We start from the raw sequence: 25,068 nt of genomic DNA, 5'->3' as shown, positions 1-25,068 counted from the left end.
GGAACACCGGGGTGACGGTGGTCCCGGGACATCGTATGGAAAAGCAAATAATGAATGTAAACTAAAACATAACTCTTAAGAGAGAGTAAGTATTTTTGAGCTATGCAATTTATGGATTTAAAAATCTTTGATGATGTTTCTAGTGAAAGGAGACAAAAGCATAAGCAGCCAGACAACGGTGAAAGCCGATAGGATTTCCCGAGTCGCCAGAGGTCTTGCTAAAAAGAACATGCTTGTCTTTAAATTAATATAAAGGTCAGCCAAAAAGTCATGTGCATGGCTAAATAAGTCACGGAGCACAGAGGGTATACACAATATATAAAGGGTGTGTGATATTAGACACACTGAGTTCCTCTAATTTATTTGTAATGCAAGTATTCACCACTTGGGATAATAGAGTAAAAGTGTATTACTGTATTGGACTCGGAACAGAATGCAAAAAATTGAATATGATTTCACTTGTATGTCAATGAGATTTGGGCATGAACAATGATGGGAACACTGATAAGGTGTGGATTAGACAGAATGGTGAATAGGGTACGTAGAGCTCCTGGTGGCAACTGTCTTGTTGCTGTGTGAATTAGGATTAAAGAGTAATACACCTTAAAATTGTATATATAGGTACTGCTTCTGATGTCCTGAGGAGGGCATAAGTTGAAAGGCGGAAACGCGTCGACTATTTATTTGAGGAGTGTTTTGAATTTTGGAACCATGAAATGATGAGAATGGGAATATACCGCAAATAATCAACAAGAACAAGTGCCTAGGAATGGCGGTATTAATCATCACTACCTCATTTGGAATACTGCTTGCCTGAAAAAGGCTCAGCAGCTTACATTTTAAAACTTTGTTGGAAGCTGTTAGTGCAAAAGACCTTTAGAACATTGAGTACCAAGTGGCATATGTCTAACCATCATATATTAAGCACTGAGAAGTTCATAGTTTGTTTTGTATATATTTCATGTGATTAAGATGTGTGTATAATTTTGTTACATTCATTTGAAATAGTAGATTGAGACAAAGAGAGACAAATATTAGTAATTAATAAGATTGAAAAGATCACATTCTGTTAAGTGATTAATTGATATTTTCATTGAGATATAAAGTGTATATGTATTTATCCCCACTGTATATCGATATTTTAGAATTGATACGTTGCCAAGGTACAGCGGGGGTATAAGGGCTCCCCCATATGGTATAGATGATGCCAAATGCCATCTGAGCCACAGACCATGGAATGTTTATAAGATGCAAGTATCAAACATTTTGCTATTATCAACATGATACAGTGCTGTATCCATAATGTGGAAACATTTGAGCTGTTACATTATTAACATGTGGAATAATATCCAAGTATATGAATATTAGTGGTCATCCATATTTATTGCCCCATTCCCAAATGAAGAGAGCATAGGACCTCATCAATTGAAAATGTATAGCTGCATTCTGAAGGAGCCCTCTTACCTTCTCCAACTACATAAACCTACCTGTGTATGGCTGACTGCATTCAGAGGGCTATTAATCACTTGAAGCACTCCTGCTTACAGAAATCCATAAAGTCCCCTGGCCAACTACCCCGGCAAATCCCCAGAAAAGTGAAAGAACAGCATGGAAGTAGATCATTTAGATATTTAGCCCTTAAAATATGGAAGGAACTCAATTTTAGCCTAAGATAAATAAACATAACTGATAATCCTTCTAAAAGGCTATCAAATGTTATCTGTTCATCTAGTGGGATTGTTGCAGCCTCCCAAGGTCTTGTTTGATCACTGCTACAATATTTTATGTTGGCACTGAGAAAGCATTGGGCAGCAACCGACCACTTGAATAGTAGATCAACCAATCAATCAATCATTCTCCTTCCCTGGTAGCCCTATTCTAAAGTGTTTGACGTGATAGGATTGGCTCCCAAAGCTGTACTTGCTTTGGGAAATTAAAAGGAAAAAGCTCCCTCCCATGGCCTAGGGGCAATTAGTAGGTTTTAGTGCCCCTTACCGCCCCATTTTATCTGGTTGTGCCAGGCACTGAAAAATGGCTGAATGTTTGCACCTCTAAATTAGGTGGGAGGACGTACAGCCAAGCCTTTGGGTTTTACCACGATGGAAACGGAGGAGTCTCCCTCGTATGTGCTGTCGTCAAAGTTATGGTGCACCCAACTCCAAATTGGATGGGTGGACTGTTATGTTGGTGGGAAGGGAACACTGTTGCAGTTACATACAAAATGAGGCCATAAATGCAGAGGCCTGAGTGGAGGGGCCTACTACACACTTATTCTGTTTGTCTATTATTACCTAATGGGGCAGGGCATTGACATCCTTGCAACACGACTGGCACTTTACATCCATTCCTGCATCTTGCCCCATCGGATCCACTTCTGTAGCGCTCTTTGACGTCCTATTTTGTTTGCTCTCTTTAAGTAGTACGATGCTTACAGGCACCCATCAATTTTTCCCACAACTGAACCTGAAATCAAATTTAAACTCCAAAATGTTTCTAAACTGGAAGTTTTTCCCAAAGCATGAAAGAACTGGGAAAGCAACTCTAACAATTGACAGCCACTTGTTAAAAACACGTGACACAGTCTAATTTGTGTAGTAGTTAACATTTTGTATGCATTGTTAGTTTGATTTGATTTGCATTCCTCAATGAGGAAAACACATGATTCCTTCTGCTACAATCCCACCTAACACCCTCACTTTGACGCTAGCCCTTTGGGGCTTTTCCACATTTGCAGCAGGGTACAAAACAAATGCACAAATGAATTATGTAGCAGTATTTTGTTTGGCCAGACTATGCATGTCTATGGTATTTGTAAAGCACAACCTGGCCAAAAGGCTGCAGAGTGATGTACTGGATCAAAAGCAAAGAAACAGTAAACAAATAATTGACAGGGTGGCTAGCTTGTAGTGTTATATAAGGGGCGAGCCTTCTGCTCCTTCACTTTAGTGCAGGGTTGGGGTGGAGACAGGGATGATGTTCCACATCCTGGGGCATAGGTGGAAATAGAGTGTTGCCTTATAGTTTTAATTGTTTGCACATCTTTTCCTTTATTCTGATAGTGTCCTGGGTGTGGGTTCGCCAAGAGATTTCAGAGATGGCGATCTCCTCAGCCAGATGGGAGGAGGGGTTGCAGGTAAAGCTTTGTAAATGGTGCAGCTTTTTTTAAACATGGAGTGGCTGGCAAAGGGAGACAGTCCATTTATAATGTGGTTGACTGTTCTTCAGGCAATGGATTAGACATGCAGCAGTGTCTATGATGCTCATCAGGGGGCTCAGTGTGGAGCCTTGGAGACCATGTCGCAGCACATCGCTATCATACAAATGCAGAGCTTGATCTGCAGTTCTGAAGTTACTTTCCGGGAGGAATGGTTTCACTTTATTGACTAAAGAGAGCTGGTACCAGGCTCTTTTTGCTTTTCTACAGTGTTTTTCTTATGGGTGACATTAATATCCAGATTAAATCCAAGCGAATTCCCTTTGAGAGACATTGGGGTATGAATCTATCATACTTCATGCCATTCAGACAAGTGTGGTCTACTTAACAGGAATACTGTGACGGTGGGGATGAGTTTCTGGCAGGTGCTGAACATCCAGGACTGATGGATAAGGTGCAGGCAGTATATGAGGCGTTGGATTTCTGGCACAGAGGAGACTGTAATGTAGAGTTGTGTATCATCAGCATATTGGTGAATTTCATTCAAGCATCAGTAAGTAGAGCCCAAATGGGCTCCTTATAAGGTTGAAGATGATGGGGGACAAGATGGAACCTTTGTGGACTCTATAGGTCATATGGATCTTCCAGGGCTAGTAGGTATATGTGAACAAACCGATATTGGTTGCATAAGTAGTATGAAGATTGCTTCAAAATGTTTGATAAAATAAATTATTATCAACAAAAGCAAAGTAGTTTCTTTCTCTCTGTACCCTAAACTAATCGTCTTACCAAACTTTACAGGTGAAATCTCCCAACTTCTTCCACGTTTAATTGATGAAAAATATGGCGACAATTTTCCAGGGCTCAGAACAGCTGCACATGTGTCTGGAAATAATGGGAACGCTTTCTCATCAGAAAACAGTAAGAAATGGACACATATATCACAGGAGGAAACTGTTAACACATAAAAGCTTGTTTGAATCCATACTAATGATTGATAAATACAAATCCATTCATCAAAAGCTAGTTACATGTCCCTGACAATGGGATATGTTTTATTTAACAAGGTCAGTAAAGAATACAAGATGTAGTTCATTACAGTCATCACAATCTTGATAGACATACTTAATATTTATGGACTTACTCATGTTCTGTGGTTTCCCAGGCCTTCTACTTCATACTTCAAATTTGTCTATATTTGCCTGTTTATGAATAGTATATCTGTCTAACACTCCTGCCTCCCACATACTAGTTTTTGGTTGCATAATAGTCTTCAATTGCAAACTTAAATATAAGTGTGTAATCAGAATAGCCAGAAAATTAGGGTTACTTTTGACATCCCTAATGAATCTCATCATACTCAATACAGCATCGAAACCAATAGAAAACCCCACTATAAATGTAATTCTATTAAACACCGTGTGCCACAAAGGTCATATTACAGGGCTTGTGGTAAACATATATACCTGGTCTGCCTCTTGATCTACATCTGGGCAAGAGGGTTACTATGTTAGTGAACAATGCAGTAATCTTGGCTGGTGAAATATAAAAATGTAATATATTTTGGTGATGCCAAATACAATATTTCAACATTTTGGTTAATGTGTGGTATTTTTCTATTGATTGTGTAAACATGGTCGGGGTTATCCTACCTCTCAGCCAGCCCTACCATGTTTGTGCCCAAATAGGTAGCTCTTCTACCTCCATCATGATATTGTAATTGCCAGAAGTTGTTTATGGATCTTTGTCTAACAGGCACTCACATATATACCCAGTAAGTATTCAGATGCTATTTCATTGCTTTTTTGCTTTTAGATGGTACATATCTGCAAATATTTCTAGAACTAGGTTTGGGGCCATCAAATTCTTCCCTAATCTGATGAAATTATTTAAATATACCTTCTGAATATATCTGGGTCAAAATTACATTTTAGCATGAGAATTTAAGTGTACAAATGATCTCAAACGAGGAATAAGCCATGATATTTTGGTACTTGAAAATGGTTCATAATATCATACATATATTACTAAGATCAAAGATATTTTTATATTTAACATGATTGAAGTGGTATTATGGATAAGAGTAGCATTATTGTACTAGCTTGATTGCATTGTACAAATTTACTTCAAGAACCACTGGGGAATTTTTTTACTCAACATTTATCTTAGTGAGTCTCTCACATAAAATAGCACAATAATAAAATGTGATGTTAGGGAACCTCCTATAACCACTGACAGTTGTAAAAACCATAGCGATCATCAAGGTTTTTGATGTCCCCTTGCAAAAGTAATCACAGCATCAATGTGCCTAAAGAATGAGGGTTGGAGATAAATAGACTTTGCCCTAAAATAACACATTCATTTCGGTAGGTAATTGGGTTCAATTATATGAGCTCTTCCAACAATAGATATAGGCTGTCCCTCTCATTTGTTAACTAAGAGAAAGGTTTATCTAAAACCTTTCTTACAATTTACATCTCTTAAGATCAATAATTAGGTGGAGGTCTAATACCCAAATAGTTCAAACGGGTTACAGCACGTGGAACTGTGTTGTATAAGTTCCTATGTTCAATATCTCAGGTTCATCTTGATTTAACTTACATCTGGATAAAGTTCCACGCTGTCCAGCTGCCTACTCAGTTGCGGGTACTTCTGTGCTAGGATTTGGTGTAATAATTCACACATTGTTTGCACAGCTCATAAACTTCACTGGCTTAAATTCATTTTCAGGAATTGTCCCACATATGAGGCATACATCAGTACTTTTCATCAATTTTCCTTTAAACTAGAGTGTCGTTTTTTTATGATTTTAATTTTACATTTTTACTCATATTTTCATTTGCACTGGCACTTTAGTGACAATACAGCTACATCTGCATTTAACTTAATCCCCAAATAAAGACTACCCGAGGTATAACATTGTGTCAGTTTCTCCACAGAGTTTTTACCCGACGCTTTCATTTAATTGATCCGTGAAGTATACAAAGAAGTGAATGGGTGGAATGTTCGAATTGATCTTAGCTACTGGTAATTAACAGGCCTGTATCCTAGTCCATCTTTTTTTGCCCACTATGCCACCTCAGATTAGACCCAGCCATATGCAAATTAACCACGATCCTACTCCAGTAGGAACATTCCAGCCTAAAGAGCCAAGCCAGGTCCTCTTTGAACTGGAACACAAGAACCTCAAGACCAGTTTTGCCCTAATCGATCCAACTGAGCTTGTCCAGAAAAGAGGACACCTTTAAATGCAAAGACACGTCTGTTTGTACCTGCCCATGCCTGTCCACACTCGTACAAATCTGTAGATGCTCCTGGTCTCAACTTAGATCTGCTTAATATGATCTAGTAGGCCAATTTAATTCAACAAAATAAGTACCAAAACCACTATCCTAACTCCAATAATGATAATAGGCCTGATTACGAGTTTGGTGGACTCGCCGCCATTCCACTGCGGTGGCGGTCCCAAGCACTCCATGGACTCAGCGGTCTTTCGCACGCCATATTTAGATGTCACCGCTGGCACAGCGGAAGTGTTTCTGATGTCAAGGGACCAGCCCAGGACGCAGCTAGCAATTCAGGGAATATTTTTCATATGCGTCGATGCAGGTATATGCATGACGTATGTGAAAAAATACCTTGTAAGAGTACTTTTCCATTTCTGGAGTCTGGACCATATGTGCACAGTCCAGTCAATGGGAGAAAGTGCAAAACTTACTTACCTGAGTTTCGGCCCCAACTGGGTCATCTTCATTGGGCTCAGGTTGCTGCTGAGAAGTGGGGCGCTGGACGAAGGGGTTCACATTGGAAACTGAAGGGAAAAGAAGGAAATAGGTGAGTTTGCACCCCATTTTCTTTGATTCTGCTGTCTTGAAGCAGGTGGTCTCCCTGCCACAGTCGGCTCAAGGGAAAGGCACTTTGTAATCCGGATGGCAGGAAACTTGCCCTTACCAGCCTCTGACAGCTGCTTTTCCCCATGCCACCATTGAGGTGATCAGCAAATGGCTGGCGGAGTCGGTGGGACTCCGGTGGGCTCTCGCTCAGCAACCAGCCAACATCATAATTCAGCAGGCAGACCACCAAGTTGGCGGCCGGGGAATCTCATACCATTTGACAGCAGTACCCTTTCCACCAAACTCATAGTGAGACTCAATATTACGAACACACTCATATTGTCGCATAATGCCCTGTCAGTCCATTTTATCATCCAAACCATGGCATTTTTAAGGCATTTGATCCTTTAATACTAGCAGTAGCTAATCTCAGGTCTCTCCTACTCAAATTAGTTTATCAGATGAAAATATATTAGTTTTCAATAAAACGCATTACACCTGCAGAATGAATTAGATCACTTATACGTATGTTAATAATACAATCATACACACTTATAAAAGTCTATTGCCCTACAATATAATTCTAGTATGAGCTGTTCCATGTGCATTTTTTACACCTACAAGGTCCTTACTTCCTATACTACTCCAGACCTACCTAACTACTCCTAATGTTGGACTCATTAATGTTCTGTCTAGCCCTAAACACACATTTGATACTGGGTAGGTGATTAATGATTTTGGTTTAGACATGCTGTTTGGCCCACAAACATGGCTAAATCCTCACTTGGAAGCATAAATAAAAGCGGCCACTCCATTCATTAGATCAGTATATTGATATTGACAGAGAGGGTGGGGTAGCTCCTTTTGTCTCAAATAAATTGGCTTAATTTATCCTTCCCTCCCATAACGATTCAGAAATATGGACCATTAAACTTCATTCCATATCAAATGCTCCTGATGTGTATTTTTCAAACTCCTGATTCTAAGCTGGATTTTCCACATGATTTCACTGACCTTTTAATTGAATACACTATTGCTCACTATTAACCTATGAATGCAGACTACTTTGATATTCACATGGATCAATTGGGGGAACCTGATCTGACGGTGCTTGATTTGTGGCTCACTTCATGTTCAATGCAACAACATGTTGAGGGAGCTATGAACATTGCTGACCATAGGTTACACCGGGTGACTGACCCTGAACAAAGTGTTACCAACTTGTAGACGATTTCAACAACATGATCAGATCTTTACCTATTAATAGGAAAACTAGTAAATATAGCCAGTTCTACACCTCTTTTGCAGTTGGCTCAACTAACAAAAAGTTGTTCGCGCTTAAATTCTGAATCTTTAGCTTTCATACTGAGGTCTGAGATAAAGTTGGAAAATATACTCAATGCTTATGAGACACATACCTTTTACTGTTGTGCTGTTCCCAATGACCTTGATACTCTGCCCCTGCTGAGATCTACCCGGAGGTGACCTAAAACATATTTATACCCTGGTGTCCAAATGAGGTCATTTCAGTGAAGACAACCTTAAAGAAAAGCGAGAGAGCCTGAAGGAAACCATATGATCCCAGTAGTTTAAAATAATACAAAGACAAACTTAAGACTTATAACAATGTGATCAAAGCTGCTAAGAAACAATACTTTTCTAATAGAATTGGTAAGGCCCTGGCAACCCAAAGGAAACCTTTACTATGTTAAAAGAATTATTTAGTGCCTCCAAACCCAACTCTTAATCTTGAATATTTGGGTAATAGCTTAGCAAATTTTGTATCTCCAACATTTAAAAAAATCAGAAGTTTGCTTAATTCCTTAATATCGCCTCGCGATGAGGCATCCACAATGTCTATTATGCAAGTATGGATATCAACTAATTCCATTTCACAGGAAATAAAATGGACTCATTTTGTTCCTACATATTTAGTGGAAATATCGCCCTCATTAAACCACTGTACATCTATATCTGGTGAAACATATATCTACTATGTTTTTTGTCGGTCCTACTGCTCTTCAGTACACTGTTAATGCATCCTAAGCATCTGGTTTGGTTACTGACTCCTTAAAAAAGACATTTTAATTCTGTTATTCTAAATGTTCAATCTGGATCCTTGCAAACCCCCTAGCATCCTACCGCTCTGCTCCCCTTTGCTACAAACATATTGGAGTCACAGGAAATTAAACTATAAATCTGTTTTTTGAAATTGAATAACATTCATGATGGATCCATGGTAGGTTTTCTTTCTTTCAAAGCACAGAACCGAGGGGCATTTTTTCAATGAAGTGGCGCTGCTTGGCACCGAATTTGGCAGCACCACGCTGCGTCACTTTATAAACACAGGGATGCACCGTGTTTACAAAAATACGGTGCACCCCTGTGTTTCCCCTAGTGCTGGTGCTAATTTAGCTACCTAGTACCAACGCAGACATCCTAGCATAATAGTGCAAGGATGTCAGTGTTGAAAGGAATGATTGTTTATGTGCAGGAAGGGATACCTTCCTGCACATAAACAATAATTCATGGCCTTTTGCTCGTTCTGTGTGTGTTGCAGAATACAGCACACATAGACAAAGCAAAAATGAAGAGATATAAACTTATTTATCCTTGTTGCACCATGCTAATGGCACCCCTGGGATGCGTTAGTTTTTGGAGCTGCCACAGATTTGTGAATTCTTGTAAATTTAGGACAGCGTCAAAAGCAGTGGGTGTTGCGGTGGAACGCCCACAGCAACACCCATTGCACGCTCCGCTGCCACAGAAAACTGCGTCGGAGGGGCCCATATTCACAAGGCAGCTTTCAATCACAAAAAGTGGCTTTGCACTGCCTTGTAAATATAGTGCAGTGCACAGCGCCTCTGGAGCGTCACAAAAAGTGATGCCCTGGTGGCGCTAGGGGCTTGCAAATATGCACCTCACTATTTTAGTCAGTGTCAGTGAACCTCTGTCTGGCAGCAGATGAGATCACACCTTCTGTTTCAATCCTTCTTGATCTCTCCACTGCATTTGACACATTGATCATGCCTTTCTGATAATCAAGTTCATTCAATAGGTAATGGTGGATCCATTTTCCACTAGTTCTCATCTTTTCTCAAAGTCTGAAGCCAGATGGTGTTTTCTGACTAAAAACTATCTTTGAAACATCTATCCTTTGGAGTTACCATGGGTTCCTCTATATCACTGCATCTGTTTAACATCTACATCCTGCCACTCGCTTCCATAGTCCAGTGCTACAGCCTTATTCCTTATATTTATTTTGATGGTACTCAACTTCTCTTCAAACTTGGTTCTAGTGCCAAGGACTCATTTCATGTTCAGAATTGCCTTACTGCTGTCCATGGCGGGATGAGGCAGGATTGGCTCATGCTCAACATGGATAAAACCGAGGTACTGATATCTGATGCTAACAACATGGTATGGCAACTTACTTTCTGGCAACACTCTTGGGATATTTGGCCTCAATCTTCTAAAGTAGTGAAGAGCCTGGCAGTTAAAATTGTTGCAGCTTTGCATATTGACTACTACTTGTCAGCAGTAGTATCAACCTGCACCTTCCATCTCTGTCAGGGTTGCTCCGTTCTGCTTTATCTTACAGCTGGCAGTAGAACAATGACTATTTCCACCACCTAGGAACCAGGATTGAACTATTGCAACAGCCTGTACATGAATATAAAACATTTCTTCCCTGCTGTCTGTGGTCCACTCAAGTTCATGACAATCATGCTTCTAGACTGGTGGTGGGCCCTTCAAGGTTCAGTCCAACTGCTTCTAATCAAAAAGACCTTCACTGACTTTTCCCTCGAACAACATGCCAAATGTACGGTTAATTGCATTGCACATTATATTCTGTACAGAATACCGTAGATTTAATTTCCAAGCGGATTATTAAGTACCTACCAGTGGGACAATTACGGGCCTACAAAGGACATCCTTAAGCAGTTCTCAAATTCACAGAAGCTTGGACATGAGTGTCTTATTTTTCAATCAGTGCAGTTCAGCAGTGGAACAAACTTGTTCTGTAACTAAGAGTGTCTTTTATATAAAAAGCAAAAATAAAGGCAGCTAAAAACCTTACTGTTTCAAGAACATTTCAAGCACACCTGCTAGTATTCTTTATTATTTCCAAGATGCTCTTGGAGTGCTGTGCTCATTATGTATGTAATTAACATACCATAATAAAGAAGGCAACAATGGGCATCCTTGTCTGGTGCCTCTTGGGTCTGGAAATATATTAAAGGGAACACTGTTGATGGCTACCAACCCAGCTGGATGGTTCCAATAGATGGCAGGAATCCTTTTGATGACTACCCTAGGAACCCCAAACTGCTGCATAATGTTTCAAAGAAATAACCATTACACCAAATCAAATGTCTTCTATGCAGCTAAAGACATTGGCAACTAGGGATAATTTGTTTATTCTTCCCAAACTATTATTATTGGAGCAAGGTTAGTATTAGCTGTGTTGACTCCACAAGGGGTGAATCCATGTCGCGATGGAGGAACCAAACCATTGATTACAATTTTGATTTAGAGTGATAACGATCTTCTATAACTTTTATAATCTGCACATAATAATATATTTGGATTTATAAGATTCTGTATATCATGTTTTTTTTTCATTTTTTCAGAAGACTATGAAATATGAATCTTTTCCAGGACTCAGGCAAGGCCCAGCCTGTGATTTCTCTGATCAATTGGAGAAAAGGTGGTGTAAAGTCAGGGATTAACCCGTTGTATATTTCACTAGGCATGACATACATCCAGGTAGTTTTCCCCTAAAAAACTCTACTTAATACTATTTATAGATTTTTAGAATGAGATAGTTTTATCTTGTCATTGTTGTGGATGTTTAGGCAATTTTCCTTGTCTTAAAAATGTATCAATAGTCCAGCCCTCAATTGGATTATAACCCCCCACAGGTGAAGCATATAGGTGGCTATAATATTTTAGAAATGTATCATATATCTCTACATCAGGATTGTCTTGATAGCCATCCGCACTGTACATCTCTAGGACCCTATGGGTTCCCAACTGTAAACAAGTTTGTGCAGCTTAAAGGGACACATTTTTTCCCCATGGTAAAAGAATCTGGAATGCTGTATCTTTTCTGCATATCCCTTGCAACATAATGCTTTGATCTGTGCTCTAATAATCTGTATTCCTTGCCAAGTCGCTTGCTGCCTTTTGTAAGTGTTTTTGATCAATGCAACATGCCAGTGTGGTCTTTAGTTGCCGTACCTTCGCCTGTGACATTCTGGGTATTTATACTACATACTCTTAAGTATATCCTCTTATGGTGGTCTTCAGCATGCCCTACACCATACTGATACTATCTGTACCACAATTATTGCTAATAACTTCCTTCACAGATATCTTAATTTTGCTACAAATCGTTTTCCTGATGCTCCTATTTGGTAAAAAAAAATTTTTTATTATTTCATGGCAGAGGGACTGCAAGTTATTAAATTAGTGAGAGGGATACATGATTTGAAAGACAAATGTGGTGAAAATTAACACTTGAAACTCTAAAACAGACTCACCAAGAAGTAGTCAATTCTAGAATATTGTATGTGTACAGGACAGAATAACACAATCCCTTGCATTCAGGTTTCACCATTTCCATTGATCCATCTAGGCCTGACTGTTATTTAGTAAGGAGATATCATTAATACATTTTGGCATGGGGGAAGGCAGAGGCCGCCTGAATTATTTGTTGTATTGTTGATTAAACCTAAATTGTAATTGAAGCCTCCTGATAATATCCATTTAGTGACATGAGAACCTTTCTGATTTCTCCAAAGAATGTTGGACTATCTTCATTCAGGCGTTACATAGAGCATTCATATATAAGGCTGTCTCATATTTTTCTCCTTGTACCACCCATGGCTTGCCTTATTATGGAAATCTTGTAATTGGTGCCGTAAATTGATTTCGCTGCCCTTTAATGGCATCCTCTGCAGAGCAATCAAAACAATTCTTCACCCCCAGCCTCCCATATAGCGATCAATCTTCCAAGCTACTCTTGTCTCCTGTAGACAGGCTAAATTAGGTATTAAACTTTTTGGTTCTTGCTTGAATCATTTCTGTTTGGCTCTGAATGCTAACCCCTTGATATTTAAGGCAACTAACCTATTTAGTAACATTGCTTAGTAAACTACTGTTCCTCCTCATATCTTGCTTTTAGTGATTTATAACTATGTTTCCCCTTTTGGTTTCTTTCTTCCTTATCTTATGCTCTCTCCACCTCTCCTTCCTGAAACCCACATCCCTATGGCCTGCCTACCCTGTGGTTGGGCACATCCCTTTAACTTTCTAATGAATGAAGCCTTTTTATTTACTTAATTTCCAAATTAACTCCTACTCTTTTCTCCATTTAATCATTTATATGGACTATTTCACTGTGAAATAAATTGCTGTACGTCTTGTATATCACTAGTATCTTGAAAATCCTCTTACCAGTTATGTTTCAAACTGGATCCTTTCATAGTTATAGGGTTAGATAGTGCCCTAAATTTTCGCATGATTTCGGGTTTGCTGGACGGGGTACTCCATTGCAAAGGCAACAGGTACACTGTCTGACAAACCCTTGATTCAACAGTCTCATTGAGAGATGGGTTGACCGTAAGCTTTCTGTCAACGTAGTCTCCATTGAATCTATTAACGGAAAGCGTCCTTTGATGACCTAATGGAGTAGGGACCATCAGAGGAAGAGAATTATACTGTCCATTCTATTTAAGGTGGACTGTATAATGTCCTATTTTTGTTGTCGTTGTCACTGCAGTGTAAAACCAGGCGGTGGTGGTCAGGAAAAAAAAAATCATGACCCCCAACACCCTGTAAAAAAACTCCTTGGGTGTGGGGGTCATTAGGTTTTTGTTTTTCAGAAATAAAAAGTCCTGCTTTGAGTGCTTGTTTTTGAAGCACAAAAGCTTTGGGAAGGTTTGTTAAATTACTCTCAAAACTGACAGTAGCCACCCACCAAATGTTTTGTATCTTGAATGGAACCGCAGTGATAGCAGTTCCTCTCGGTGTACAGCGATTACCTCTGGGCTGGCAATCATCTCTTACTTCGGCAGAAAGACACCTGTGATTGTCATAGAGGCAGTGTCCTCAGCCACCATTATTCATTACACTTAGGACGTGATTGAGATCTTGGCGTAGGGGAATACTCTGTCACAAACATGACGAATATCCATCTGCCGTATTACATTCCATTATATCCTATGAGGATCATAATAAGACTGATGGGATATCCATCACTTTGGTGACTGAGTATTCCATGCGCCAGAATCTAAATCAGGCCCTTAGTATGCCCAACCATAAATGTGGCCATATGTTACTTAAGGTGCTCAAAATTTGTGTAGTTTGCTTGTGCATAAATTCGTGAAATTTCAGCAATATTATGTGCAATTCTTTAAAATGCAAATCTGTCATTTTGCACTACATTTTAGCTTGAAATGGGTCCTTGTGTCAGTTTGTGGAGCGAGGATTCATTTGAGCAAAGCACTGCAAACAAAAGCTGCTTGCATTACGTGGTAGGTTTTTACAGCGAATGGCACCTAATCATACAAAATGACGTCATTGCAGGAAGTTTATGTAAAAAGAATAATGCAAAGTTCCCAAAATTAGGAGAATTGGGCTGGCTTAATTCAAATTTCCCCCATGCCTAATGGCTAATGTTTGTATTTACTAGTTGGAAGCTCTATATGTAGCATGTATTGTAGAAGATGTGGTTTTTTATAACTCACTCTATTGGTAATAAGTACATTAGCAATGTTGTTGATGTTCAGTCTCAAGTGTCCTTTTGCAACAAACAAGTTTCTTTAAGATTCTCTTGAACATGCCAGAAATAGGTTTACAGAGTATTTGGGTATGAAGATCACTTCAGTCGCATGATGACCATATAAATATGTTCAGCAGACCTAATGTAAATGGTGTGATTTTAACTGCACTAAATAAAAACAATGACGATAAAGGTAGGGCATACCAAACGATTATTCTTATAAGTAGAAATTTGTGTGTGAAGATCTTATTGTAATATTTTCCTGATGAAATGAGAAGTTGTGCGTCCCTTGTTTTTAAATTTGAAAGGCTCATAATAAAACTTGAAAGGCTTCAAGAGATCAGCTATAGAGGAAAATCCTTTTCCTCCATGGCTCAACTTCATAGAACAATTGGCCTCCTGCCCTAAAATTAATTTCCTCTCATTTCCTATGTCGAAAACAGTTTCCTGTTTTCCAGCTAACCCACACTCTCCACTATTCAGGCTTTCTGTCTCCCCCTTAGCGCCAAGTGATCCTCGGTGTACAATTGTGTTCTATAAGTACACAACTAGACTAATATTGTGTGTCTAAAATAACTTTGATTACAAGACAAAAAACTGTAACTTCTTAATCGAATAGGAATAGCTGCAGTAATCAAGAAATGGCTTTCAACAGTTAATCATAAATTGGACAAATAAATCCTTTATGAGGACCAAGGACATCTCTAGAAGTGTTAGTTGAGAAATATGTCTAAAGCTGTAGGTTAACAGCGTTTTAGTTATGTGATTGTAAATGGACCATCAAGGATACAAAATAAATCACTGGCCCTCCTAGAAGGAACAGGGAAGATCAAGTGCAAGAATCTGAAGGATTATAAATTCGTACTAGATCCAAAAAGAACTTGTTGAATTAAATAAAATTCCAGAAAATGTTGCACTTGGTTGGCGTCCAGTGCCCCGTCCCTGCTACCTCACACAAAAACTTTGTGAGTCACTACTTCACAAGGACTACATAGGGAGTCACTATATAGCAGGAAGGGTTTCTGTAAACTTTCCACTTGTATAGCACACTACTCACCCGTTAGGGTCTCAAGGCGCTGTACACATACCACTGTGGAACCCCTCCTGGCTTTTCCCTGTGAGGCACCCACTCCTGGACAGCCCCAGGGCAAAGCCAAGCATCCACACGCTGTGAGGGCCATTGTGGAGATTAAGCAAGCTATTGCCCAGAGTTACAGAGTGGGGACAATTAATTAGATTAGGCACTGAGGTGAGAATTATCTGGTCCAAGTGAATTGAGCCCAAGACCCGCCAAGGTGGGAATTTAACCCAGACCAGATTTCTGCATCAGGGTCTGCCGCTCTAACCATTGTGCCACACTTCTCCACACTTTCTGTACAAAAACATTCCTCAAGTCATTACTTTGCAAGGAACATACTCTACAGAGCTGGTGCAAACCCAGGAAGTGTCAACTTCCCTTCTTAGCACAAAAAATCACCAGATTCCTACACCTCTGCCCTCTCAATACTAATGGACTGTAGCAAAGCAAGGCTAATCCATGACTCCTCAGTACTATAGGACATATTCAGTATTGCACTCTACAGTAATTCATTTTCTGTGGTTAAGGAACCCAGATGATGTCTACTTACTCCAGCTTCTCAGTGATAAAGGGTCCCAATCATATGAACTTTTTCCAGAGCAGCATCACAGACAGTGTCCCATGGCCACAAAGGGCATGCGCGCCTGTTTTCTGCAGCCTCGGGGGACTGTTGTATTATAGAACGGGCCGCAGATGCTTGTACAGCTGCTTCTGTTTTGCTGGTAGTGGTGATGCACATGTAGTGCTGCGCTGTCTTAAGAGGGCATTTCCTCATTTACATCAGGCGTGGCTTCATGCAACTGAGAGAAACACTTTACCTCTGCACCATATTATGGATGCGTGCACAGAGGCAAAGGCGCCACAAAGCGGCAGCACACAGTCAGTGTGCCTCCTGAAGGCAATACTTGGGGGGGAGTGGGGAAGATCTGATGGTCCCCATCAGATATCCCCCTTCAGGCAGGTGCAGTCACTCACTGCACCCATCTGCTGGAGGATCTCTATCTCACTTGAAAGTGTGGACCGGGTATCACCTGCACTGTGAAAGTTGGGCTTCAGTCAGCTGCTCTCTCTTCCACTTGTGCTGCCCCCAAAGTAGTGCAGTTGTGGCTGCCCAATGGGCAGCCTATTATTGGTAATAGGGCACAATGTCCCTGTTTGCGCCCATATCGCCCCAGGGTTTTCTTCGTAGAACTGGAGAGCTCTAGCAGTATTCCCCTCTATTAGAAGTGATTCTTAGAGCTAGAGTACCCTTCAGTACACCCTTCTACCAATAATGCTTACTCAGTACTGTAGGATGCCACATAGTGCCATCCTGCTCAGAGAGTGCCTTCTCAGTGATAGGAGGCCACAGCAGCAAGTGCTTGCTGAAATAATCTTTCCTCATGCTTTAGGATCAAGTCCTTTCTCATCTTTCCTTAGTGTCTTTTCATGTCTGTAGCACCTCAGAAGTAAGAGCTTACCCCAGAATCATTTTGTGAGTAGTTGAAGAACCCCCTATTACAAGTTTGATGAACAGTGTGGGGGGATTAACCACATATGATAAAACCTCTTATTTGGAATTTGCAGAATTAAAATGGGATTTAAAATTCAGAATTATTGTTTAAAAGACAGAATTCAGCATGCTTTGCATTTTTTCATGCCCTCTCCCTGATCGGTACATTTCTGAAGGTTTGACTTGCCGGAATCAAACAGGTAAGAACATCAAGGGTTTGAATATTACCACAAAATGTGTTTCTTATCCTGAGGACATTAGTGCAATGTGATGTTCCTTAGTCCTTTGCACTCTTTTACAATACTGGGAAGATGAAGCCTTCACCAGCTCCTTTTTCTCCATCCCAGGAGGTAGAAAAGTAAACGGTTACATTCTGATGATTATGTCTAACAGCAGATTCCTCACATAATCAATATCCCCAATGAAAGTCTGGATCCAGAAACCCAAAAAACAGTGCTTCTGGACACTGGAGAGAAACTCCAAGCCAACCTTCTTCCACTCAGGAAGTGATGATCAGAGCTGCATAGAAGGGCCACACTTGTGCTGATGTCATCTCCTTTCTTTCCACACCTTCAGACGTGGATGGGATCTCCTCTCTGATTTTTCTTGACTCTGCAAAGAGAATGTTTCCTCTAAATGTTTCCACTGTGCAAGAGAAAATGTCACCCCCTAAGATTTCAGGGTTTGGTACAGTTGCAAACAGATGTCTGTGACACTATAGTGGGACTAAAATGTAATTCTCACTTTGCTCATTCTTACCCCTTTTGCACCTATGATTATATGTGAATTGGGCCTCCTCATCTTTAAAATTGTCTTTCTGGCTGCGGTCCAGACCCTTATAGCACACTTCTTTTGAAAAAACTGATGTTAAGGACTCAAGCATACTTTCTACAAGAGATGGTAATGCCTTTTCATGTTATACAAGCCATCAGTCTTCTGACCTTCTTTGCTCTGCCTCATTCCTTGAAAGAGGAAGAGGGACGTCATTGTTTGGACCCCAAGACAGTGCTTAGCTTTAACATCAATCATGCAAAGGAGCATCGAGTGGAGGATCACCTTTTTACGGGGTTCTCTTGGCCAAAGAAGGGCAAGGCAGTACAGGAGCAGTCCTTCTCACAATGGATAGTCCTCTGTACTAAGATCTGCAATGCAATGGTTAGGAAGCAGACTCCACAAGGTCTGAGTACTTATTCCACCAGAGCTAAGGTAGCACCCACTGCGTTGACATATGGAATGTGTGTCCTGGATATCTCTAGGCAGTTTTGTGGGCATGTGTGCACATGATTTCTGATCACTATTGCCTTGACTGTCAGGGCCTCTGGAATGGGCTTTTTGTCCATTCAGTCTTGCAAGGCTTTATAGTTTGAGCCATTTCAAAAGCCGACCATGATGGGAGTTCTGCTTTGTTATGTATTCACAAGGTGAGGAATTTGTAGTTAGAAGTATCCATCAGAAGAACTAGTTACTTACCCTTGGTAATGCTCCTACTGGTGGATACTCTATCTTACCAAACATTCCTCACCAATCTCTCATCTATTTGTTCTGTAGAATGGTCTCCTTTCCACCTAAAAACGTTTAGAAAACCTGCACAGTAGTTCTTCCAATTCACTGATGAGCTCCACATCTGAGAATGCAGACAAGCTTACCAAACAAACTGACATCCGCGCTCATGAGTGATGCTTAATGTGTCTCTGATCATCCCTGCCAGAGCAGAACAACGTCAGCACTTGCATGCTTACGTATTAATAATAAATGTGGGAGCAACATTAAGAAGTGTCTTGAAAATGAGGAATACTTGCAACTAAATGGGAGGGCTCATGGGAGAGGTAAAGAGGACTTAATGAAGGGTTAGTGAGATGTACTCACCCACAAAAATGTAATCTTATGGCTATTCATCAACTGCCTGACTATAGTGACTACCTCCAAAAAGTACCCAAAACAGTAGTGAATGTATTCCATCTCAAAGTTGGAGTACGTCTAGCCCAACACATGACCAACCACTGCTACTGCAACACCTTCCCATAGACAATAACAGAAGTAGGGACTTAAAATAAAATCCCATATGAAGTTCTGGTGAGATAAATGAAATAATTTAAACTATTTAAAAAATATGAATACATACTATTTAATGTTTAAAGTCTACACAACATAATCATTATTTTAGTTTAACATAGTCTATTAACCTTTTTAAATGGAAAAAGTAACGTAACACTAATAATAATAAAAAATAATAAAATCACTTTTAATACTTGTATACATCACTTGTAATAATGTTTAATACATAGTAAAAAAAACTTTTTGCATAAGGTGGGAATTTCTTTAAAATTTCAACTACAGAAAAAAAATATTTTCTTAACTTTATATATTCAAAATAATTATGTGTTGTAGAAAAATAGCTTACTGGTTGAGGGGGATTAAGCCCTACTCAAGCAGGAACCACTAACCTTGCCGGGATGAGGAAGAAGCAATCCATAAATTAACCTTTGGTCAACCCGCTGGTAGCTTGGCACATCTCAATCAGGCCTAACTTAGAAGCAATGTGTATAGTATTTATGCAGCACTTCAAACAGTAATAAAGTAAAAAACACAATACAAGACTAATCCCACACCAATTTCGAAAAATTAGTAAAGTTTAATAAATAAAACAAGAACAAAACCAAAGTGACAAAAATCCAATCATTAGAATCGAAGATATGCAGTAATAAAGCTGAAAGTGAAAATAGTGCCAGAAAGCACAAATTGGCAACTGTGGATTTCTGGTCACACTAGGCAGGGACAAAGTCACAAGTTCAGGCCGACCGTGATAATGCATGGTGTGGCTACAAGGACCCAGTTGGGCCAGCTCAACAACAGTACTTTAAAGTCCGCTTGCACAAAATTGTGGTGTCCCGCGTCAAAGATGCATCATGAGCTGAGCCGGCGCAAGGTCCGGGTTCAGAGATGCTCTACACAGCATCAGTTACAAGGATTTACAAGGCTGTACTGCGAGGTCCCACGCCATCATCGAGGAGGCTGTCGATGAGAGGCTTGCGATGTGAAGTCCTGTGTCAAGGAGGAGTCGCGCACAGGCGGGTTCTATAGGAGCTGCAGGGTTTGCGATCTGGAGTCCTGCATCATCATCAACACTGGCGTTGATGAGCAACTTGCGTTGTGAGCACCTGCATCTGGGATGCATCATACAGGAGCAGTTCCGATGAGCCTGACCTTGCATCAGGAAAAATGCATGCACCAGAGGTGATGCTTTGATTCTGTTTTGGGTTGTGCCATACAGCAGAGGCGCTGGCCAGTTTTGTTGGATCCGCAGATAGGCTAGCAGCACACCCTCTAGCAAACCTCCATGGTCCAGGACTGGGGTGGCACCATTTGGAAAGATAGGACTGGCAGATGGCAGACTCACTCCTAGCCAGGTGCTGGGCTCAAGGTCGTTGGAGCCTTTTGCCCCTCTGGCTATAGTCAGGAGCAAAGCCAACTAGTCCTTGTAGTCATTCAGGGAGTCCTGGGTTCAGGTGCAAGTTCAAATCCCTCTGACTCTGGTAAGAGGGTAGCAGGATAGCAATCCAACAAGGCAGCATTCCACCAAGGTAGTAATCCAGCACAGGAGCAGTCCAGCTGAGTGGCAATCCTTTCAGCAGCACAGCAGTCCTTCTTCCGAGCAGACTGCACAGGTCCAGAAGTGTACTGAAGAGTAGGTGTCTGAGGTCCAGCATTTATACCTAGTGTCCAATCTGAAGTGGAGGAAGCTTTGAACAAGCTTCAGGAAGTTTCCCTGAGATTTACTTCCTCCCTGTCCTGGCCCAAGCTTGTCTGCAGTCACAATAGAGCAGTATCAAACCCTTTGTGAGAATGCTCGGGCAGAGCTTTTGTGACGTGAAAGTGTGGTAGGTGACAGCTTTTCCCCCTTAGTAATTCAGAGTGGCCCATCCTGCCAATACCTATATTTCCTTTATCTCGCTGTCTGTGAGCAATACCCAAAGGTGAACTGCCAGCTACACCTAGTTATGTGAGTTAGAATCAGAATGATGGAGGGAATGCTTGAATCAATCTCAGGCACTGGTAATTACTCAGGCTGAATCCCAGTACATTGTTATATTTGCTGACCATGTCACCTCAGTTTGGACCCAGTTATATGCAAATCAATCTGGTCCTTGCTCCTGTCAGAACAGTCCAGCCCAAACGTCCAAGTCAGGTCCTCCTGAACTGTAACAAAAGCAACCCAGGTCCTGCTTTGCCCTAGTTATGAGCTCATTAGCTAGGTACAGGTTGGTTCCAGTGACACAGTGTGGACGGGACCCACATCTGTGCATACCCTTCTCACCAAGGGTAACACACTAAAGTATACAAAAAGTGATAGTTGGAATGCTTGAATCATACTCAGCCACTGGTAATTACTTGGGGCGTATCCTAATCCATTGTTGTACATAATGTTACCTCAGTTTGGACTCAGCCATTTGCAAATCAGCCTTGACCTTGCTCCATTAGGAACAGTCCATCCGAACTATCAACCAAGCCCTCCCTGAACTGGAACACAAGCAACCTTGGACCAGTTTTGCCCTAGTTATGGGCTCATCAGCTGGGTACAGCTTGGTTCCAGTGACACAGTGTGCACGGTTCCCACGTCTGGGCTTAACCGTCCCATTAAGGGCAACACACTAAAGTATATAAAAAACATAAAAAGTGATGGATAGAATGCTTGAATCAATCTCAGCCACTGGTAATTACTCGGGCTACATCCAAATCCATTGTTATTTTACACAACGTCACCTCAGTGTGACCAAGCTATATGCAAACCAGTCACCATGTCTAGATAGACATATTTCAAAAAAGATACATTTAGTGCGTTTCCTTCTTCATCTTTGAATAAACTTTCAGCATGAGCATCATGTAGGAAATTATGAGAATGGCTCAAAGGTGCAAAATGTTTATGTATTAGCTAATGTTGTGTTCCCAAATTATAAATTTAATATGCCTGAAACAGGAAGAAGCAGGTGGGAAAGTGAATGCAGTCATCTACCTGTGATTGATTAGATTAGAAGATGGCAAGTGCTTTGAAACTTATTGCTCACAGGGTATTAGGCATTACCTACCCTCCCTTCCTCGCCTTCCTTCTTAACCAGTGAGGCTCCCTTGCCTCCAATAGGCCACTCCCTTCCTAAATAAAATGCCCCCTCCTCATCCTGTTCTTTTTCTTCTTCCAAGAGACTTACTTTCTTTCCTCCTTCACGGGTCCTAGGGAACTTCATGATTGGAACCCAGCTGGGTGCGGAGCTCCAAGCAGTGGTCTCCCGGCTTAGCAGAATTATGTGTTTGGTAGCATGGCTGGTGAAGGAATGTTGTTGGACACCGCAACGGAGTTGGGTGGTCCTGCTGCAGCTAGGGCTAAGCTTCCGGGTCGGCACCTTTGCTGGGCAGGGTGCATTTTCTGAGGCAACTGTTTTGGAGAAACAGTAGGAACGGGTTTAGGCCAGTTTTACTTTGAAATATTGGTGGGAAAATTGAGGCTGTGATTGGTTCCTGGTTTGGTTCTGCTGCAATTTTCCCACTGGTTTAGCATGCGGTTTGTTTCCCTCATTTAAGGTGCCCTGATGGGTTTTGGGGCATTTATGTTTGATCATGAAAGAGAAGAGAGCTATCAAGCAGAAACATGTGCTATCAAGTACATCCTCGAAGAGGAGTATTTTTTTCACTTCACAAGAGGATTCAGGAGGGAGGAGTGCGCCTCTCATGTCTAGGGAAGAAGTGCAAGGCATGATTGAGGAAGCAGTGACAAAAGCTCCATAGGCTTGCCCTGTGAAGCCTGGAATACCGGCCATGCCTAAGATTGTGGTGGCGGGTGATGGTTGATCAGCCTCAGATTTGGAGGCTCCATCTACTTAATTGGGAGGGAATTCTATTTCCTGTGAAGAGGTGTGAGACACTCTGGCTCATGTGAGGGAGAACCTGGACTTTTCATCTTGACAAGCAGCGGAGGCAGGTAATGCTCTATTTCCTGAATATGTTATGTCCTCTAGGTTTGCCAAGCCCTTTCAAGGTCCTGTTAGGGATATGGTAACAAGGGAATGTAAGGATCTGGATAAAATTCAGGTCCCTAGGTTTCTACTAAAATTGTACATGTTGGAAGGGGAGTTTCCATCTTTGGTGGATCAGGATGATCCCCGGGCTTTGGAGTGGTTCCAGGTGCAGGGTCACTAGGCATTTGCTGTGTTCCTGGTCCCTGGGGTCAGTTTTCACCTGCACAGTCTAGTCAACTAGATTCTCTCCCATAGGCCTCCAGGGACTTTCAGTCTTAAGGGCCATATCCTGATGACAGCCCCAGTCAGAAGGGCTCTGTCGTGGTGGCTGGAGCAGGAACGTCTAGTCGAGGAAATCCCCCTGTCTCCTCCAGCTCCTGTGATTGCTACAATGGATGCAAGTCTCTCCAAGTGGGGGTTTGACTGGGGTCGGAGCAGGTTCAAGGGTTCTGATCTCTTCAGGACTCTATGAGGTCATCAAATTCGAGGGAGTTGATGACTGATCTTCAGTCTCTGCTGCAGTTTCAGGTGCTCCTGGAAGGAAAAGCGGTACTGGTACAAACAGGCAATCTGGTGGCGAAGTCTTATGTCAACAGACTGGGGGTATCAGGTCCAAGACTCTGAACTTGATTGCACAGAATATTTTCTTGTGGGTGCAGGTTTCTGTCTGTCTCTAAATGCTCTGTATATTCGGGGAGGACAATGTCCGGGCAGATCTGCTGAGCAGAGAAATTCCATTGTCCAAGGATTTCTCCCTGCTCCTGCCTCTATTCGATCTGCTGATGCTGAGGTGGGGGTCTTCCAGTCATAGACCTGTTTGCTTCACCAGGGAATGCGAAGGTGTGGAGATATTGTTTTCCCGGAGTCAATGTTCACTGGCACGGGTGGTGGATGGGTTGACTTGTTGTTGGCCTTGATCGCTGATATGCCTTCCCACCCTTTCAGTTGGTCAGTGCTTTTCTGGGGAGAGTCAGGAGAGAAAGGGCGTAGGTGATTTTGGTGGTGCCAAGGAGGCCTCGAGCAAATTGGTTTCCTCTACTGCAGTTGTTATGGGGCGGTCTGGAATGGGATCTTCCAGTGGTGCTGTCTCTGCTTTTCTTTCCTGCCCTTCTTCTGGGGTCCTTAAGGAATTTGCATTTGACGGCATGGAGGTTGAATGGATTGGCTGAACTAATCTGAGGGTTCCTGTGGGGCTGGCAGTGACCTTGCACGCTTCACAGAGATGTCCTACTCTGCACTTTTATGCCAGGCATTTGAGGGCCCTTTCTAAATGGTGTTTGAGGAAACAGTTGGATCCTACTGGGGTCATCTTTCTGGTTATGCAGGTTTTACAGGATGGTGCTAACTTGGGTTTGTTGGTCCCCACTTTGAGGGTTCAGTGGGTGGAGATTGAAGCGTTCTGTGGTTCTTGGCAGAATCTAAAGGATGATGGGTGCTGATGCCTAGGTTTTTTCAGCGTCTGTTGAACTTGTTCCCTAGAATGGTTTGTTTGTTCCCTAGTTGGAATCTGCAGTTGGTTTTAGATGCCTTGACTGGCCTCCATCGGAGTCCCTTGAAGGTGCTGATTTGAAACTTTTAACATTGAAGACATGCTTTTTAGTGACCATTATGACTGCCAGGTGCTTGGGAGAGATCGGGGACTCATCCTGTGAGTTTCCTTTCTCTAAAGTGTTTCAGGGCAAGATTGTTCTGGTTCCAGTTCCCTCATTCGTTA

The 25,068-nt window shown here is 41.4% G+C and overlaps 1 protein-coding gene across 1 annotated transcript in view; it reads left to right on the top strand.

The window, feature by feature from the left end:
* TNFSF10 (TNF superfamily member 10) overlaps window positions 1-25,068 on the top strand; it is a 101,948-nt gene that overhangs the window by 53,967 nt on the left and 22,913 nt on the right. The window contains exon 4 of the mRNA XM_069213042.1: window positions 3,956-4,075. Within this exon, the coding sequence (XP_069069143.1) occupies window positions 3,956-4,075 (120 nt within the window). The remainder of the gene's footprint in view (window positions 1-3,955; window positions 4,076-25,068) is intronic.

Source organism: Pleurodeles waltl, chromosome 11 (genome assembly GCF_031143425.1).
Source record: "Pleurodeles waltl isolate 20211129_DDA chromosome 11, aPleWal1.hap1.20221129, whole genome shotgun sequence".
NCBI lineage: Eukaryota > Metazoa > Chordata > Amphibia > Caudata > Salamandridae > Pleurodeles > Pleurodeles waltl.
Note: the sequence above shows the minus strand (reverse complement) of the source record. Positions and strands in the feature narration are given on the sequence as shown.